General features: G+C 29.3%; 2 protein-coding genes across 5 annotated transcripts; one reads left to right on the forward strand and one right to left on the reverse strand.

Annotated features, from left to right (window-relative positions):
• Nucleotides 1-1,152: 1,152 nt before the first annotated feature.
• LOC122531389 (proton-coupled amino acid transporter-like protein CG1139) lies at nucleotides 1,153-18,864 on the reverse strand. Of its 3 annotated transcripts, none has more exons than XM_043659257.1 (6): nucleotides 18,782-18,864; nucleotides 10,395-10,485; nucleotides 4,348-4,444; nucleotides 3,761-3,877; nucleotides 2,873-3,145; nucleotides 1,153-1,389 (listed from the first exon to the last, which is right to left on the reverse strand). In XM_043659257.1, exons 3-6 carry the CDS (start codon nucleotides 4,407-4,409, stop codon nucleotides 1,200-1,202), a joined length of 642 nt encoding a protein of 213 aa, XP_043515192.1. In that variant the 5' UTR covers nucleotides 4,410-4,444; nucleotides 10,395-10,485; nucleotides 18,782-18,864; the 3' UTR covers nucleotides 1,153-1,199. The 3 variants fall into 3 exon arrangements, with proteins under 3 accessions (XP_043515192.1, XP_043515191.1, XP_043515193.1); XM_043659256.1 differs by lacking the exon at nucleotides 18,782-18,864 and adding an exon at nucleotides 14,186-14,323; XM_043659258.1 differs by lacking the exons at nucleotides 10,395-10,485; nucleotides 18,782-18,864 and adding an exon at nucleotides 14,186-14,309.
• On the forward strand, nucleotides 14,388-18,926 carry LOC122531390. Of its 2 annotated transcripts, none has more exons than XR_006307261.1 (3): nucleotides 14,388-14,573; nucleotides 16,450-16,517; nucleotides 18,803-18,926. XR_006307261.1 is itself a non-coding variant. In XM_043659260.1 (3 exons), the coding sequence occupies exons 1-3, from the start codon at nucleotides 14,431-14,433 to the stop codon at nucleotides 18,870-18,872; spliced, it is 363 nt and encodes a 120-aa protein (XP_043515195.1). In that variant the 5' UTR covers nucleotides 14,388-14,430. The 2 variants fall into 2 exon arrangements, 1 of the variants encoding a protein (XP_043515195.1); XM_043659260.1 differs by lacking the exon at nucleotides 16,450-16,517 and adding an exon at nucleotides 17,311-17,460 and having other exon boundaries at nucleotides 18,803-18,872.
• The last annotated feature ends 1,528 nt before the right edge of the window (nucleotides 18,927-20,454 follow it).

The raw sequence follows: 20,454 nt of genomic DNA on the forward strand, positions 1-20,454 counted from the left end.
ATAAAAATAGGACTGGAAATCCTTCGAGCCTGTGTGTGGTCCGCGGGAGGTGTTAATCAAGAGACTCGCTACTGTCTTGCTCCTAACCGGCCCTTCAATTAGTATACATCTTCTACCTTCTCTCTACACACGGAAACTCCCGTGGTCCAGCCGAATTCACTAACCTCTCTGTTTCGAGTGGAATAAAACAAAAAGAAAAAGAAAGAAAGAAAAAAGAAAAGGCCGAGAAGGAAGAAGAAGGAGGAAGAAGTCCTTCTTAGAATTGCGTTGAACCTTCGCCGTTCGAATCGATTTTCTCCGTGAAAACTGATCAACGTTGACGGTAGAAAGAAATGAAATATGAAATCGTACGTTCTTTGGATTTTGTTTGAAGTTGCTAAGTATTCTAGGGGTAGAAATAATAGTTCGATGGAGTTAACGTGAAACTGGATTTTGTTTGAGGTCACGGATTATTTTAGAGGTAAAGATAATAGTCAAACTCGGATAACATTTTCGGGGAATTTTTCGGAGGAAAGATTTTTAGTTCATCGTATTTCCTCGATTTATTTAAAAAAAAAAACATTGCTTCATCGTTTCAGCTTTGGACTTTTGAAAATATCAAACTTCGAATGAGAGTAGATCTGGCCGGTCTGAAATAATAGATCTTGTATTTTTCTCTATGCTTCGTTATCGTTTCTGTAGAAAAAAATCGGAAACAGTAGATATTAATATCCCATTCTCAGTTCATTCCAACGAATACAGAACAAGAGTGAAATAATAATGATTTCTCGTTGCTGATAATATATGAAAGTCATATCCAAATTTTTATACACGTGATAAAAAAGAATCTTTGTCCTAACGATTTACATGTTACAATAAATTCGTGTAAGCACACACACATGGAAAAAATCAGAAGAATTTTCAATACATATCTATGTATTTTTCACGCACACTATTCTTTGGTGCAGTCTTGGCTAGAAATATCGACGACAGCAGATATTAATGTCTCAAAATCCACTTTAACTTTGTTCCAAAGAGAAGTATTATCGAAGGAAGATTTATGCGTTCGAATACTGATTTTACAGGTAGCATTGTTGTTGGAAGATTTCAGTAGTTCCGCGTATTTTTTTTTTTTTTTTTTTTTTTTTTGTTTTTTGGTTTTTTTTTTTTTTTTTTTTTTTTGTCGTTTCTGGGATTTTGTAATTATTGGGTGTTCGTAATTACATTCTAGAGGGAAAGGGTATTTGAGACAAATTATTGGTAGTTTGCCATTGTTGTTTTTTTTTTTTTTTTTTTTTTAATTTATGGCAGCTGCTTTTATTTACCTGCTTGATATTCGACGCTACAAATACGATATAAACGCAGCATATTCCCAATTGATACACAATCATGAACCCGTCTACGAGTCCTCTGCAAATATAATAGCAACTTTCATGTACACAGTTGAATAAAGATTGCCGAGCCGCTTGGTGAGGTGATTCTTGTGCTTTGTGTGGTTATGAATTGACTGATATTTGTGAATGAGGGTAGAGAAAAGATTTCTATAAGACTAATAACTATAAGTTTCGTCGATATGTGTATTAATAATGATGTTACTGTTATTACTATTAGTAATAAATTAATATTGATATTATCAATACTTGCAATATTAATATTATTTATAGTGGTACGTTATTATTACACATGTGCATACAAAATGCTCCAAAGAGAATATAGATGAATTAATTTCATTAATTTAGAATTTCTGATAATGTTATTAATTTATGATATTGGTATTATTACTATTAGTAATAAGTTAATACCGATATTACTAATGGGTCGATATCATCTACAATATATTATTATACATATACAAGATGTTCTGAAGTCTAAATTTTCTGCAAATTATTTTAAATTCTGTCAACGTCATGATTTTAACATATTGTCATCTTTTCTCAACCGCGTTTCTATTAAATATCTTTCGATCAAGATTATATTGGATTAAAAATTCTCTCCGAGCACACACTGAATAGCGAGCAAGTAGAATCGATCGTTTATGGTCAGACAATAGACGTATCTATCTGTATTCTCAATCTGTATTCTCAAGACTCTCGTGAAACTTTCTGATTTTCAATCCGGAAACAGCTTAAAATCCATCAATTTTAGTTTTATATTTAATTTGCCAGGAACAGGATCGTTTGTTATTATTATTTTTTATTCTTTACTATTCCTGAAGAAGTTTCTAGATGTTGGAAAAGATTTGCTATTAATTGCTTGTTATCAATTGTATTGTCAAGCATCGTCACAATGGAATTAATCTAATATTTTTTCAAACTGCCTCGAAACTTTTCTTCGATGTTAGAGTCGTTAAATATGAACAATTGAGACAATCGGTTCGTAATTTTTTGAAAGTTCTTTTCCTCCTCCACACATATCGTTTCGTGGAATTTTCACTTTTGATTCATTACAAATTTTGTACTCTAGTTATCGACAATTCCAATATTAACAAGTGTATACTGCAGATTTTTTATAAACTACTTTCACGAAATAAACGCTGAAAATTATTATTATCAAGAAGCTAACCAAATTCTCGGCACGAGAGAAAAGGAAAAATTGAGTAAGCAAAAATTAACTACCTTGTGCAAAATTGACCATACAGAACAGAAGATCCGGCAACGTACTATCAATTGTTGAAAATTTCATTATTTACAACGGACGTTGAACATTAGAAATGAAAGGTGTCCTAATACTATTGAATCTAAAGGCTGAAACAAATTAATGAATTGAACCTCGAGAACCCTTTAGAATTTAAACGAACACGAAGTTTGAGAAACGCGTCGTGTTGGTGGATGAATGGGCATCTGAATGACTGTGTGTCTGTACACGTGAATTGGATGAAAAATATAATACTTACGGTGCGTAAGGTGCGAACCATCGGACACATCCAGGCCCCTCCTCCAGTGCGTATTTCATGCTCAACGGATAACTCAATATAGGAACTCTTAACCGTTTACACAGTTTATACTGAGCTTTCACTAGCACGTGCAAACAATAGGTGCACAACAACCCTATGATCACTGTGGCTATGACACCGGTTATCAGGCCGCTGTTGCAGAACGCGTTCGGCATCGCGAGTATCCCGGTGCCCAGACTTCCTTTTAACAGATGTATCAGCGTCTCCGCGTTTCTGCGAAATAATACAAACACCAGAGAAGGGAGAGATTAACATTGGCTTAGATCTCTGTTCTATTCTCTTCTATATGTGTAATATATATATATATATAATAATAGTAAAGTTTATTTATATTATAATAAATTTATATTATATTTTAATTTAATTTATATTATTTTTTATATTATATAATAAACTTATATTATAATAAAAATTATATTATTATAAATATTTAATATATAATATAAACTTAATATAATATTAAATATAAATTAATATATAATATAATAAAGTTTATATTATATATATAATATATTATTCAATAAAGTTTTCTATAAACTATATTATACACTATATTATATATATTATATATATTATAACACTATATTATAATACTATATAATATAGTATAATACCTATATTATAATACACTAATATATAGTATAATACCTATATTATAATACACTAGTATATAGTATAATACCTATATTATAATACCTATTCTACCAGAACATGACTCGGAACAAATAGTTATAAATCAGAATATAAATAAAATAGAGATAGATATTTAATATCGATTTAAATACCCTGTTAAAAAATTAAAATACCAAATATTTCTGAGATACTCACGATGTCGGATTTGGCCTATTTCGATGTTTATGGGGGTCGTAGTCTTCTGGGTTTGTGGTCGGCGATATTGGAACTTCCGATGCATTTAGACCACTTCCGGCGATTTCATTATTAACTCTGCAACCGCATCAATTTGCAAATGCAATTCACGTCCCCGTGCGTTTATTTATCGAATTTCCAAACGATACATGCCGCGAATTTTAAATGCCATATGTCTCCGTAATAATGCGAGCAATTCGATTGAATCAACTCGGGGAGGGGGAAAAGAAAAATATTCACTAACGTGAAAATATTATCAGTTCTTCATTTCGTCGACGAGATACAACCCTCGCTCAAGAGTTTTAGAACAAATGCTACGTTTGCTTTGAAAATTGGAAAAATTAAATATACAAAGAATCTACAGGATCTGTTGTTGCATTAACAGTTGCTCTGTGAAATACAAAATGCAAAGTGCAAAGTTCAAAGAAAAAACAAAAAAAGGAGTTGTATTACCCACGATAAATGCATTAATTATTGAAAATGAAAAGTGTTGCGAGACTTTTGAGCGGCGAGACTCGTCCACACGTGCGAAGTAGAATTAGACGTACTTGTACGGACTCTCGGAACCGATCAGCTGCATATTTATCGTTTCTTCCTTTGCGTTCTCCATTCTGTGTTTGTCGATTAGTCGTCTCTATGTCGTTTCTATGTTTTTCAGAGAAACATCATTTATTGAATTATTACAAATACATGTGTGATGCAGGAATAAATGTGAAAGAACAATACGTTTAGTTATTCCAGGACACTAGATTAGATTTTTATCTCTCAATTTTTCTTTAACTTCAATTTCATCGTTACTTTTTAACAATTTTAATTTCACATCTGACAATTAATTTTAAGTTTTTTTTTTAATATTACATTTGTCTCTAATTTTCATTAAAATCCGCCTGCTACGATTAATTAATGAATTAATTTTATATTTTTTTTGTACGAATAATCTCTCAAATAATCTTGCGTCAATTTCTTTTTTATTTCGATTAGAAAATAATTTATCAAACGACGTAACAGCATACATCACTGTTACAATGAAAAATTACAAAAATCTAATTCTTTAAAGACTTCAATGACTCACTGTATATCATTATAGCGATTCTTCTTGACTCAGTAAAGCTCTCTACCTCCCCTCCAACTCTTTCGAGTCAACCATGCTTCCCGTAACACTTAATTCACTTCTCATTCAACACTTACTCACACTCATTGAACACACGAGACGAAGACATAGGAAAATCCCCAGTCGTAAATAAATTTCTCTATTCTCTGCTTCTTTTATCTCCAGTCGAATTGAATAACAAGGGGATATCATTAATTCGTTTAACATTACGTTGTAGCAATTGAAAATAATATGAGCATAAGCATCGCATGAAACACGACAACGACGTAATATTAATTTCGATTGTCGTTAGATTAGAATCTTCGATATTTAATATTTAATTCTATTTAATATCTAGTCTGTTTCGCTTCAAAAAAAAATGGTAGCGTTTCCTATATAATATCGAATCACGTTTTTATATTCAATACACGTCTTATATTTTGATAATTTATACTAATTTTTATGCTAATGGTATTTTATATTTTGTGCGAGAGTTCTAGTGTTATCTCGCGAAATACTTTTTAATTCGTCATACATGTAGCCTTCTAATGTATTAGGCTGCTTTGTTTACAAATCTTCTATTTCTTGATGCATCGTATCATCTCTCGAATGAATATTATTTCAACCATCGATAGTTTTACTCTCGAAGTGTTTCCGACATTGCATTGTTCACAATGCAATAGGGATTCTAGAAAATAATAAAATTCTAAGATATATTTTAAATTTAAATTACAATTATTTAATTATAATTAAATTTAAATTATAATCACAATAATTCTCCTATTTTTTTCCTATTTTAATTATAATTTAAATTAAAATTTAATTTAAATTATAATTATAATATTCTCCTATTTTCCTATTTAATTTAAATTATAATTATAATATTCTCCTATTTTCCTATTTAATTTAAATTACAATTATAATAGCCTGCTATTTTCCTATTTAATTTAAATTATAATTATAATATTCTTCTATTTTCCTATTTTAATTATTTAATTTATAATCTTCTATTTTCGGCAAATTTAATTTTCTATTTTTCAATGCATCATATCACTTCTCGTGTCAATTTTCCATACATCGGGACTCGAGAGAATAATAAAATTCTACGATAATAACAGAGTTAGTATCCTGCTCTCCTATTTTTTAGAAATTTAATCTTTTATTTTGCGATGCGTCGCAAACATTTCTCGGATCAACTTTTTACACGCAATTTGGAATTTGAGAAAAATAATAAAATTCTCAGATAATAACACGGTTCTCCCATTTTCTAGAAATTTTTCGGTTCCCCATTTTCGAATCATCATCTCTCTCTCGCGAATCAATTTTCTACGCAACTGGGACTCGAGGGACTAATAAAACTCTAAGATAACAATAGGCTCCCCTATTATTTTTGAGATTCATCACCTTTCGAATCAATTTTTTCTTGAGAGAATAATGCTAGAAAATTCTAAGGCGCAGGGTCGACATCCTGTTCTCGCGAGAGCGATACGCACGATGCAGATGAAACGTATGCACGTCAGGATCAAAGGCACGACCCAGATCTGCTATACATACATGCAGACGTGCATTAGAGCTCCTGATCAATTGGCGGATATGGAGCAACACGACGATTACACGCGCACGATAAAAATGACAATTCATCATTGCGAATCTGTTCGAATCCTCCGCGGACGACACGCGTAGCTTTAGCACATTCTTTCGCGAACTGATTGCTCTTAATTATTGCATTGAGGTCAAATGTGTAGTTAACTTACTGAAGGTTATATAGCAAGCGCACTGTTCTCTCACTTCGTCGTTTGCCACGCGGCCAATTGATCCACGTTCGGGACGAGAGACATCATCTACGGACATCTCGAGATATCGAAAAGTTTTCCACGCGATCGCACGAATTTTTCTATCTACTTTTCTCTTCTTCTTTTCAATTAGTTCTCTATCTAATTTTCTTCGCGTTTTACTTACGTTTTTTTATTCATTCTACACTTATTTTATTTTATCATCGTTCTACATTCGTATTTTATTTATTAAAAATATATATAGTTATTAATAATTTTTTTTTATATATAATATATATTTTTATATATTAATAATATTTTAACATATATATAATTAATTAATATTAATAATAGTATTAATATTATTAATTTATATTAATAATATTTTAATATATATATAATTATTAATAATAATATTTTTTTATATAATATATATTTTTATATATTAATATTTTAATATATATACAATTATTAATAATTATATTTTTTATATATAATACATATATTTTTATATAATTTAATAATATCTTAATTATATAATATTTTAATATATATAATTATTAATAATAATATTTTTTATTTATATTAATTATATTAATAATATTAATAATTTTATATATATATTAATAATATTTTAATTATACAATATTTTAATATTTATATAATTATTAATAATAAAATTATTACACGTCGGATCTTTGAGAATCAATAAATATTCCAATTTTCCTTTCAAATTTCGTAAAATTATAAAGTCGACGACGAAGCGTATAACGATCAAAAAAATTTGCAAACGATTTCATGAAATTTTCTTCCGTAACTTTGATGCTGGAAGCTAGAGTTCGAGCTAGATTCGTTTAAAATGAATTTCAAGCAAATATTGGTCCTTAATCATTTTAATAATTAAAATATAGTCGTCGAGCAAAAATTTTAAATTTTCGAGAAATTTTCTGAAATCGGTGAAATCACTGGGCAACTGGATTTGCTCGCGCGAAGTCGTTCCAACGCCGAACTGATTCTTCGAAACGCAGAAATAAGGAAATCATTATCTAATTGTCGCATGAAGCGCAGAAAATATAGAAGATAGAATGCCGGTGCACGATTTCCCTTTGATTGAATAATGATCATTCGCTGTGGCGCGATAGCGGGTCAAAATCAGAACTGACGATCAACTTGTACGATAAAAGGTTGAAAAAATTTCGTAAATCAGGAAGAGAATATGAATTATATAAAATTATAATTATAAAATATTTCTATATAATTATTATTACAATTATAATTAAAATTATAATTATAAAATATTTCTATATAATTATTAATATAGTTAAATTAAATATAAGTATAATTAAAATTATAATTATAAAATATTTCTATATAATCATTATTACAATTATAATTGAAATTATAATTATAAAATATTTCTGTATAATTATTATTACAATTATAATTGAAATTATAATTATAAAATATTTCTATATAATTTATATAATTATAAAATATTTCTCGCGATTTCTCATTTCAATTTTATACTAAAATGTTTCTTGAGTCGTCAAAATAAAAAAAAAAAAAAAAAAGAAGAAGGAAAAGATGAAAATGAAATTCTTCCTTGGTGAAAGAAGTAATAAAATTCGGAGATTTTCAAAATCCGAGTACTCGAATGAACTGAAAAATAAAATAATTATATGTTTTCCGCGTTTTCTGGGCTTTTACATTTGTACATTTTCCCATCATAAGTTAATTATAGTTATGACTGTAGGTTAACTTACTTCGTAATTATTAGAATTTCGTTCTATTTCATTTTCATCCTTTCCTCTTCATAAAATTTTACATCGCCGTGCCCCTATTGAAACAATTTCGTAACTTTTCAATGTAGGAATTATTTCAACTAGCCAGAGCAAGTAGAACTATCAAACAAGTTGCACCGAGTCTACATCTCTGATTCTAACCACCGGTATAAAGGGTAATCGGTGTGTTAGGTACTTTCCAATCGAGTTCAGAAGATTACGCGTACGCAACGCGATTTATACATCGTATTTAATAGTGGAACAGGCATAGCAATCGAGACGATTGGTTCGTAATATTTTCGTGGAATTTTCGTAGATTTGAACAGTCTTTCGGTAAATATCTTCCCTTCCAGCAATTTATAAACAGACTGCAATTCTTTATGTTATATTTTATTGTTAGAAAATTTAAAATGGAAATTTATTAGAATTATTGGAAAATTTATTTAGAAATATTTAGAAATTTATTTAGAAATTTATTAGAATTTATTAGAAAATTTATTTAGAAATATTTTTAATAGCGAAATTTCACAGCACAATATAAAGAAATGTACGAAACATCCAAAGTTATTATAGTGCTTTCTATAATATAATATTTGGTACGTGCAATAATTTCCATAGAAATTCCGTTTTCTTTTTAGTTATGTTTTCAACGTAACTAAGCTGTTTAATTCTGTTTTGTATTTTTTTTTTTTTTTTTTCTCTCTGACAAAGACTAGTAATAAAATTAAATTAAATTGAAAACTCCGAAAATTGAGCAATTTGGAAACATAAATTTTTTTATATTGTAGCTTCGAATGTAAATACCAGTTTAGGATCAAAATCAATTATTAATTTATCGTCATTTTGGCATAAAGACGATATCGTTGGCATATTTTTCGTCTCGCGCGACAAATGAAATTCGGCGCTCACTTATGTCAATGGTGCTCATTATCGCGTACAAAGCGGCAATGTAACGGTTCGATGTAACGATAATGATACTGATTAACACTATCATCGTGTCCTGGACATTAAATAACTAATTAACTCTTGAAACAGTCTCACCGAAAAATTCTCAAAGACTAAACTGATTTACGTGAAAAATTAAATGAAAATCGTGAAATAAAATCTTAGAATTCGGGAGGCTTCGTTTATTAAAAGAATATAGACTTTAATATGCTAAATAATTATTTTAATCATTTTTGCAATATGCTTATTATTAAACTGTGAATATCTCGGCAAGTTCATGTTTATTAATAATTGTTATTGCAAGTGAATGCGTATTCTCGATTATTTTCTCATTGTCAGTTAAAAAATTGCGATAGAAAAACAAAGTGTAAAGAGACAAAAAACTTCGATTAGTGTTCAATTTATGGAACATAATTTTATGAAATGATTATTTCATTGGGTCGCGAGGAAATTGCATTTAATTTGATTCTAATTTTAGGCAACGATGTTATTCGAGGTTCTTATTTAGCAAATGATTGTTGCACAATTATATTCGATTATTAAATTGTCCTTGTTGAATTTTTATTTATTATACGAAAAGATTGTTTTATAGTTAGTGCGTTTAATTTAAATTATTTTTAATTTGAATGATCATCAAAGAAATAAATTTATCGAGAAATTATTATATATATAATTGTATATAATTATATATATTATTATATATATAATTGTATATAATTATATATTATTATATATTACATATATTACATTATATATTATATATAATTATATATATAATTGGGATAGATTAATAAATTTTATTTATAAATAATATTGTGAACGTTACAACATTAATTCGTTAAGCATTAATTTAATCCTGATAGTTACGTTTGAAGTTATGTTCATTTATCGAACGATCAAATGTTGCAATCAATTATATGTTTCATTTGAATAAATTATATTAAGTTTTCATTTGTGAAAAAAAAATTTTTTTTTTTTTCTTTAATATGAAATCAAATGGTGCTCACCTCTTACGCCGGAAATGAGATATGCTTCTTCCTTAAAAAATTCTGACGACTATGTTTATTGACTTCCTTGCTTCCTCGTCGCTGACTTCTCCTACGAGATATGAAAATACAAGTGAAATTTGAGTGATTTCTTCAGATATAATTATTTTATGTTTGACAATTAAATTTTGTAATTCGTTTTGTATTTAAATTTAATGAAATTGCTAGCATGAAGTTTATTTCACAGTGATGCAGATTTAATAGTTCAATACCGTTAAATATAACATTTTTAGATACAATGTTTTTAGCTAATAATTAAAAAGAAATTATTTGTCTAGATTTATTTAGATGAAATGTTAGAAATATTTTAAAAAAAAAATTCCTCTTATCGTGCAAACAACACCATAATTCATTCACGCCCAATTTCTTGCAATTACGACCACTGTTCGAATTAAACATAATTAAGCTTCCTCGGGTTTCAAATTTCAAACTTCCTCCGCTTATGAAAAAGATCACACAATCGTTCGCAATTGGATAAATTGCTCAATCTAACTTATCTAATTGTATTTCGAATAGTATAGTTTGACTACCTTAAATATTTCTCTATATTAAAAATGTCAGAATTGAATCTAAGACAACAAAATAATCTTACCAAACAAATTCAATAATACCATTTGACAGCTAATATAGTTATACCAATTATAATTTTAAATTAATTTATACAAATTGTAATTTTGTATTGAAATAATTTGCTCTCATAGTGACTTATATTCATCACTAACAATTTTCTAAATGGAACCACATTGGAACCAGGACGAAAAGTAGTATTTTTTGAATTTTTAATCCTAATATTTTTATTCTCGAATATTATAAAAGTTAATCTGAAATTTCCAAACTTGTAACTTTTAATTTAACTTTTAATATTGTAAAAGTTAATCTGAAATTTTCAAACTTTTAAGTTTTAATTTGAGGAAAATCTTGATTTTAAGTTTCCAAATTTCCGTCTGAGAAAAATCTTAATTTGGAATTTCCAAATTTCAATCTGAGAAAAATTTGAAACTTTTAAATTTTAGTCTGAGAAAAGTCTTAATTTGAAATTTCCAAATTTCAGTCTGAGAAACATTTGAAACTTTTAAATTTTAATCTGAGGGAAATCCTGATTTTAAATTTCCAAACTTCAATCTCAGAAACATTTGAAACATTTAAATTTTAATCGGAGGAAAATCTTGATTTTAAATTTCCAAATTTCAATCTGAAAGAAATTTTAATCGTTAAATTTCCAAATTTCGATCAGTTTGCACACGCGTACTTGTATTAAAAGATAAAGACAGAGAACACCGTGAGATTTTGATTACTTGAGGGACACACGCGCGTCGAACGCGGTGCGACGCGGCTTTAAAGCATAGTAATCGATCTCCTAATTCTTACTTCCTCAAAATGCATTAGGGGAACACGTTGGCCGGCTCATGAGCGCTCGACGTCGAAACAATGTCACCGAGAATGTATTTACGCTCCGGCTAATTTCAGAATTCAAAAACCATTCTGCCATCTGATAATCAAACCATCTGTTCCGCAATAATTGTCGCACGAGAAGATTCTTCAGTCAATAGAATTTTTTTAGATACCTCGCTGCAATAAGAGTACACACTTCCGGTATGTATTGTTGTTAAATAATTGGCTTTTCAGATGTCTCTTAGACAATGACATACGTTTCCATTGTACTTTTCTATTGATACTATATTTTTATATAGTATTTATTTCATTTTATATAGTATTTGTTTATTTTATTTATTTTTTATTTTATTTTATATAATATTTATTTATTTATTTTTTATAGTATTTATTTATTTTATTTTATACAATATTTATTTATTTTTTTATAGTATTTATTTATTTTATTTTACATAGTATTTATTTGTTTATTTACTTTTTATATAATATTTATTTATTTATTTATTTTTTATAGTATTTATTTATTTTATTCGATACAGTATTATATTTTGGGGGAAGATTTTTCTTTAGTACAATTAGATTGCCTGTCACTGGTAACATAATTTCAACTTGGCGAATGATTTCGAAATGTTCCAAGATTGCTCAATTTCTTTATACTTGTATTTTATCATTCATTTGTTATATTTAGTTCATTGTTCATTTATCAAAGACCAAGCGATTGATAATGATATTAAAAAAATACAAATACCTCGAAATGTGCAAGTAATTTAATCGACTGTTCTGTTTCAATTTTTTTTTTATTGCATAATAAAAGTCATAAGCTGATTGATAATTAATTAAGAACGAAAGTGAAACGAGTGGAAGAAATTAATAAAGTGGAAAATCGACGAACGAGAACACTGATATTTAATAACACGAATTATTATAATTGGCAACGAGGATGTTTTAATTAACAAACGGGAATTATTAACAGATAAAAAACAACGAGTGAAAATTCAGTTGAATTCAAGTATTCTTTAGATTATTTAGATTATTCAAATTAATGGGAGATTTCTCAATCTTTAATTCGATAAATCCAGCTTTCCATCGTAAGTTCACTAAAGTGAAGATTATTATTACATTTTTATATAATAAAAATTGAGCACGAGAGAGTTAACAATAATTCTTGAAAGGAACGTCAGAGTGAATTTTATTTATTTCAAGTCTCTGTTATTACAAATTAATCGTATGAAACGAGTTGATAAACTAGTTTATGTTAACTGGTTGTGATGTTAGTGTTGATGTTAGCAAACAAGTTAACAAACAAGTTAGTAAACAAATTAATAATAACAAGGTAGGAATGGCAATAGTGTACAAAGCTGATATTACATTGAATCTTAAATAGAATAGTGTATCGATAGCACCGTACGATGACAGAGAATTAGTAGAGTACAAGCACGAATATAGACGACTGTGTTAGCACCCCAATAAAAACTCTATAAACCGTAATTGATTGGTGAAATACGAGCTTATATCGAGTTAAAGTAGCCAACTCTCTCTCTCTCTCTCTCTCTTCCATTTTTTCCTTTTCAACAACTGGTTACACATATATTCTTTTTCCACTGTAATTATCTTAATTAACATCTGATTTACAAATAAAGTAATATAAATTTTGAAATTCTAAATTAACGATTCTGTATTCAAGTCTCTATCTATACCCTAGTGCACCTCTTATCACCCTAATGCTTCAATGTATAGCAATCAAGACCACGAATTGAGACAAACCAATAAAAGAGGAGACAAATTACTATTAATATCAATAACTACTAATAATTGTTAATATTAATATTACTGTTACTGACGACTTGAGTTGCAAAATTACAAAGTCACAAAATTATAAACGAAAGGAACTGGAGAACACGAGCTTCTATTCAGCGCTCTCAAAGATACACCGTTACAAATATATAAAATTTAATTTTTAAAAAAATTTCAAATTTTTTTGAAATTACAAATTTTGATTTATAATATATATATTAATATAATATATAATATATTATTACATTAATACAATACTTTTATTCATAATTTGTAATTTAAAATTATAAATTAAATTTCATATAAATATAAAAAATTTAATTAAAACGAAAATTATAAATTTGTCGTAACTGGTAACTGGTGATCCCAGCGTTAAAACACAAACCACTGTGACAATCTAATCTGCATCTAGACACCAAGACTACTTGTCACGGATCAAGGAAGAACAGGCAACCGAAACGAATATATTCAAGGCCGTGACAAAAGAGAAGAAGCGAATTAAAGTAGGAACACGGTCGTTAAGGGTGGACAATGACGGAATATATAGTCGGTTCGTCTAGACTCACCAGATGAAACACATCCGCAGCGATGGAAACGGAAAGTAAATCGAGCCGCCAGACCGTGTGCGCGATCTCTTGGTCACGATGGATCTCCTAACGTTAACGTGCACGGTCCAGAGGATGTCTAGCGACTGGGCCGCGTCAAACCGCGGAACATTTCAATTTCCAACGGCGACAAACCGACAGCGAACCTGCCCGTCACGTGACGACAGTTAGAAACTACGCCTTCGATGTAACCACGGGGCGAGCAGATGGGTTTCGGTATCGTTTCGACTCGAGACGAGTTGCAAAGACTGTCGCAGTTCGTCGTCTGCCCCGGAACAGGCAGCTTGCACACCCCCGGGGGAGAACAGGTGTTTAAATTTGGAAATTGCCGAGGTCTTCGCGGATCCAGGTAACTCGGAGATCTTCCCGATTGTATAACATTTGGAGTTGATCGGTGATCGACGTTCCTTTATTTCCGAAAATCGCTTCCGAATTTTGGGATATTTTGGGAACACGACGTCTGAGGATTTCGAACGTTTGAAACTAATTTGAGATCGTGGAAGCATTGAATTTGGATGTTTTGCTAATAATTTGGAGATTATTACAGATTATTCAGTATTGCGTAATATTTAGAATTGAGATGGAGTTGGAAATTTTGAGAGTTGGAGGATTTTGGAGTTTTCTGGGAATTTTGAACGTTTGAAACTAATTTGAGATTGTGGAAGCATTGAATTTGGATGTTTTGCTAATAATTTGGAGATTATTACAGATTATTCAGTATTGCGTAATATTTAGAATTGAGATGGAGTTGGAAATTTTGAGAGTTGGAGGATTTTGGAATTTTCTGGGAATTTTGAACGTTTGAAACTAATTTGAGATTGTGGAAGCATTGAATTTGGATCTTTTGCTAATAATTTGGAGATTATTACAGATTATTTTTACAGTATTATATAATATTTAGGTGGAATTGGAAATTTTAAATTGGAGTTTGAGGATTTTGGAAGTTTGTATTAGGAGGTTTGAAGCTAATGGCACAAAGAATGTTCAGATTGTAGAAGAAGTGTTGAATTTTGAAATTTTGCTGATCCAAATAATTTGGGGATCTTGCAAATTATATAATATTTGGAATTGAGGTGAAATTGGAAATTTTAGAAATCTTGGGAGTTGAAGTTTTAAGATTTTGCAATAGGATGTTTGAAGCTAATGGCACAGAGAGTGTTCAGATCATAGTAGAAGTGTTGAATTTGGAAATTTTGGGAATTTGTCAATTGCAATTGAAATGAAATTTATTTAGAAATATTTGTGGTTGAAATTTGAGAATTTTGAAATTTGAAACAAGGTTAACAAGTTTAACACAGGTTTGATGTTTCACACAAAGCTTCAGATTCAATTTTTCACAAAGTGAATTAGAAATTTTTAAGATTTTTTCAATCTAATTTGAAGATCTTGAAAGTAGAAATTGAAATTAATATAGTAATTGGAATTCAAGTGAAGTTTGCTTGAAAATTTATAGAGTTTGACGATGTTGGAATGAATTTTGAAAATTTAATATAAAGATGGGATTAGTTAACAATTTAATCGGTATTTAAAAAATTTGTCTATATAATCTGTTACTAATTTCCAACATTGCCAAAGAAGAACATTTAGTATGTATTCTCTCCTTAATTTTCAAGGATACCTATAAAACAAGAATGAACGAAACGAAATTTGGCTATGTGAGTCACATAAATATCCATTAGCATCAAGTTTGAAAGAGAATGCATCGATTGACCCACAAAGGAAAATTACACGAAAGCTGAAAATATCAAAAATTATCATTTATCAAAATTAATAATATTACTATTAATATTTGAATGGAATATGACGAACTACTTTTTTAAACATTATTATATTTTAAATTTATTTTTCTATATAGTCAAATTCGATTAACAAAAGGTACTTCTTAATCATTGATCCTTTATAATAATTTAAGATTGAATTAGTAAATTTCGAATTTGTTCATTTAGTTCAGTTTTAAATGAAGTAATACACATTAACACGCAAATTATAATAAAACAATTGGAGAAATTGTTACATTAGAAAATATTACAGTAATACATCGTTGATTCAAAATACACGAGTTTATACAAAATATTAAAAATTAAAAAATATTGCAAAAATTATAGTAATGTATCGTTGATTGAAAAATACGTAAATTCATATAACTTAATGTCTTAACTTGTATAAGTAACGCGTAAATGAGACTTTATTTACAAAATCAATTAATAATCGTTCAAAAATCGCAGCCTACAAAAAAAAAAAAAACCAACTAGAGTACACCTATCACACGAAGTGCAAGGGTAACGTTAAAATTGTGAGTGAGCACGTTGATAAAATTTCATCCTCTAATATTTATCTATGATCGATAAGGACGATACGAGTCAACTTGATGTCGTTGCGGTTATTCGCGTGGATGGACGATAAAATAAATTGAGCACAGCATGATGCACGGATCAGGCCATCACTTCAAAAGGGTGTATATCGATCGTACAGACCAAACATATATACATATACGCTTGAAGTATTACTCGGTCACTCGGTTCACCGTAATTTCCTCCTTTGGATTATTAATAATCATTGGTTCGATCTGCACTTCTTAGAAATTAGGAAACTGACGAAAAATTATGTGAGCACACTTGCTTTTACATTAACTTTTTAGTGTTATTGGTTGAATTATTCGTTTGCTACTTCTTTCATCGAGTTTGGAGAATTTATAATTTTTGGGAAGGGACGATATAAAATGATGGAAAAGCAAAAGAAGAGAGAGTTACGAGGAAGAACGAAGATTTTTGGTTAAACAATATAATTTTTACAGTAGTAAATGGAACAATGAAACATTACAGTAATTAATATTAATAATGCATGATACATAAATATTATAGTAATAATTGTGCGTGGAAGAACTAAGGTAACAAAAAGAAAAACTTATATCAAAAAACAACAAAATATTTCAACTAGATCTAACACTAACATTAAAATTTCGTCGATAAACTATTTTGCAATTATTAAAAATATATATAGATATTGTTGGCAAAATAAAATTTATTTATGATCATTTGTGCATGACAGTAAAGTACGTATTAAGATTAGTAATTTTGTTAATAAAGCATAGAGATTTTTAAACAATACTTACTCTTCGTCCCATCGAAATACAAAAGGAGAAAATTCGACGCGATATCCAAAGTGGAAAGAAACAGAATTCAAGAGTGGAATCGAAAGTCGAATTCACTTCTGCACAATCGACAACTCTTTTGTAGGTACAGACCTTATATAACCTTACCAACCCTCGAACATTGAACTAAAATGCAGAAGCGTTACGATTGAGCTATCGCAAGGAATCACAGTTCATCTTTAGAGTTCTAATGTCTCACTTATCGTTCACCAACATCGACTTTAATTTACCACGTCTCAATTATAAATCCATGTTATATTGTTCCCTCGAACTAGAATTTCAACTTTAATTTGAATCACTTGGTAAATCACATTTAAATTACGTCTACTTCGATTAAAATTCAACATGCTTTCTATAACCCAAAACTATCCTATTCAAGATAATTTTAATTGTAATTTAAGGCCCCTTTTTTCAACTGTAACCCAAAACCACCCTTGAATTCAAGATACTTTCAATTGCAATTCAAAATCACCCTTATATTCAAGACACTTTTAACTACAATTCAGAATTATCTTTAAATTCATCTATAATCCAAAACCACCCTTAAATTCCATATATTTATAATTATAACTCAAAATCACCTTTGAATTCAAGGTACTTTCAACTGTAATTCAAAATTACCCTTATATTCAAGATACCTTTAGCCACGTTCAAAACCATTCTTAAATTCAAGATACTTTCAACTATAATTTAGAACTATCCTTAAATTCAAGATACTTTCAACTGTAATCTAATACCACCCTTAAATTCAAGATACTTTCAACTGTAATCCAAAACCATTCTTAAATTCAAGATACTTTCAACTATAATTTAAAACTACTCTTAAATTCAAGATACTTTCAACTGTAATCCAATACCACCCTTAAATTCAAGATACTTTCAACTGTAATCCAAAACCATCCTTAAATTCAAGATACTTTCAACTATAATTTAAAACTACCCTTAAATTCAAGATACTTTCAACTGTAATCCAATACCACCCTTAAATTCAAGATACTTTCAACTGTAACCCAAAACCATTCTTAAATTCAAGATACTTTCAACTGTAATCCAATATCACCCTTAAATTCAAGATACTTTCAACTGTAATCCAAAACCACCCTTAAATTCAAGATACTGTCGACCATAATGCAAAATCACCCTTAAGTTCTACGTATTTTCAAGTCTGACCCAAAACCACCCTTAAATTCAAGATAATTTTCCAACTCATAATTCAACCCAAGCTCATAACCCAGAACTCAAAAGAATCCTTAAATTGAAGACACTTTCGCCCATAGTCTTTCAACCATATAACAATTATCACACACAATCACTTAAACTTCAAACAACCGGAAATCACTTCAAACAAAGAACTCGTCCGCTCGACAGCTTATAGGAACATATTCTTCATGTTCGATCAAACTTACGTTGGACGTTCTTTCTTTCAGAAGTGCCAAACTGCCGATGAGGACGCGTGTGCTAGCGGCACACACACGGACGTACGTTTTATTGACATAGGGTCGCGTGCACACGTGCGACGAGCAACTGTCCGCACCCCGGGTTTGCCTCGAGGTATGCGGGGTGCAGCCACCCCGGACACCGATCCATACGCCCGTGGCTAGAATAAAATCTCATGGCGTCTGCGTGGAAACCCTTCCACCCCTCAATTTTCCCTCGCCATACCTCCTCCCTTCGTTCTGTAACCCTGAACGACTTTGATTCTCTAAGGTCTGCCATGCATGACATCATTTCTCGCAGAAGTCTTGTTTGCGCAGGTAAGCGTGACATAACATGATGAAAGAAATCTCATACATGGTGGAAGTTTTTCTCCTTTTTAATCTTTTCTCTATCGTTCCCTTCATTAAATAACTTTTCTATAAATCTCTTCTTTTAAAGATATCTTAGATATTCTGAAATAATGATTTCCTAGCGTTTTTGAAATAATAATAATTTAATTAAATTTGAAATAATTTAAAAAATAGTTTTTGAGATAATAATAATTTAATTAATTCGAAGTAATTTAATAGTTTTTGAAATAATAATAATTTAATTAATTTGAAGTAATTTAATAGTTTTTTGAAATAATTTAATTAATTTAGTTTAGAAATAACAATAATTTAATTAATTTAGTTTAGTTGTGAACTTGGATGGCTTTAGTTCTTTAGTGCAGAAATCTTTGTGCAAGTATAGATTTTGTTGTATGACTTCTTTTTTAAGAAATAATTTATTAGATGACGAAGAAAAATTGCTAGGATTTTTTGTAACGAAAGGGGAAGATTATCAATTGATTGTAACTATTCGTTCCAATTAAAAATCAGGGAGCTAATAATTCATTTAATGATTTGCCAAATAATTTATAAACATTTAATAATCGACGGTTCGCATAATAGAGGGTCAGGAATACAAATGAACAATCATTTCACAGCTAGTAGTCACAACAAATTTATTCACGTCTACAATATTAAATGATAAAACAAAGATTTCAAAAAAAAAAAATCAAAGAGATCCATTTCTAATAATAATGCGCGCAATAAATCATCTTAATAATCTGATCGACGTTAATTTTATTAATTTACCAAGCAAGGCGTATATACCATATACTTGTACCTTGCGTTATTAATATAAAAAATAATAATAATAATAATAATAATAATAATAATAACATACGTATAGTTCAAATTTATTTTACTTCAATACAATTAATAAATAATTTAATTACGTTGTACTTAAAAGCCTAGGAATCATGTTCTTTCGCTTTATTACTTTTTTCTTTCTCTTATCTTAGGTTAAATTAAAACTGCCCGTATAAATCGGTCATGATTGAATCCACGATATTTCGAATTTTGTTTTACATCGTCCGTATCAAAAATTCGAAAGATATAAATATTACGATTATCGTTTCGATTAATTAATTATCGATTATTAGATCGGTGCATGTGAAATACGTAATTTTTCTATTCGAATAAATCTAATGAAACTTTCGATCTGTTAAATCAACAATCGTATTAAGGAGCAGAAAATTTCCCATAACCAGATCAAAAAAATTCAGCCATCGTGAGTAACCAGAATCTTTATTAGAATCGGAATTTTCTTGCACGGG

The sequence above is a fragment of the Frieseomelitta varia genome, unplaced genomic scaffold (genome assembly GCF_011392965.1).
Source record: "Frieseomelitta varia isolate USP_RPSP 00005682 unplaced genomic scaffold, Fvar_1.2 scaffold_397, whole genome shotgun sequence".
Classification (NCBI taxonomy): Eukaryota; Metazoa; Arthropoda; class Insecta; order Hymenoptera; family Apidae; genus Frieseomelitta; species Frieseomelitta varia.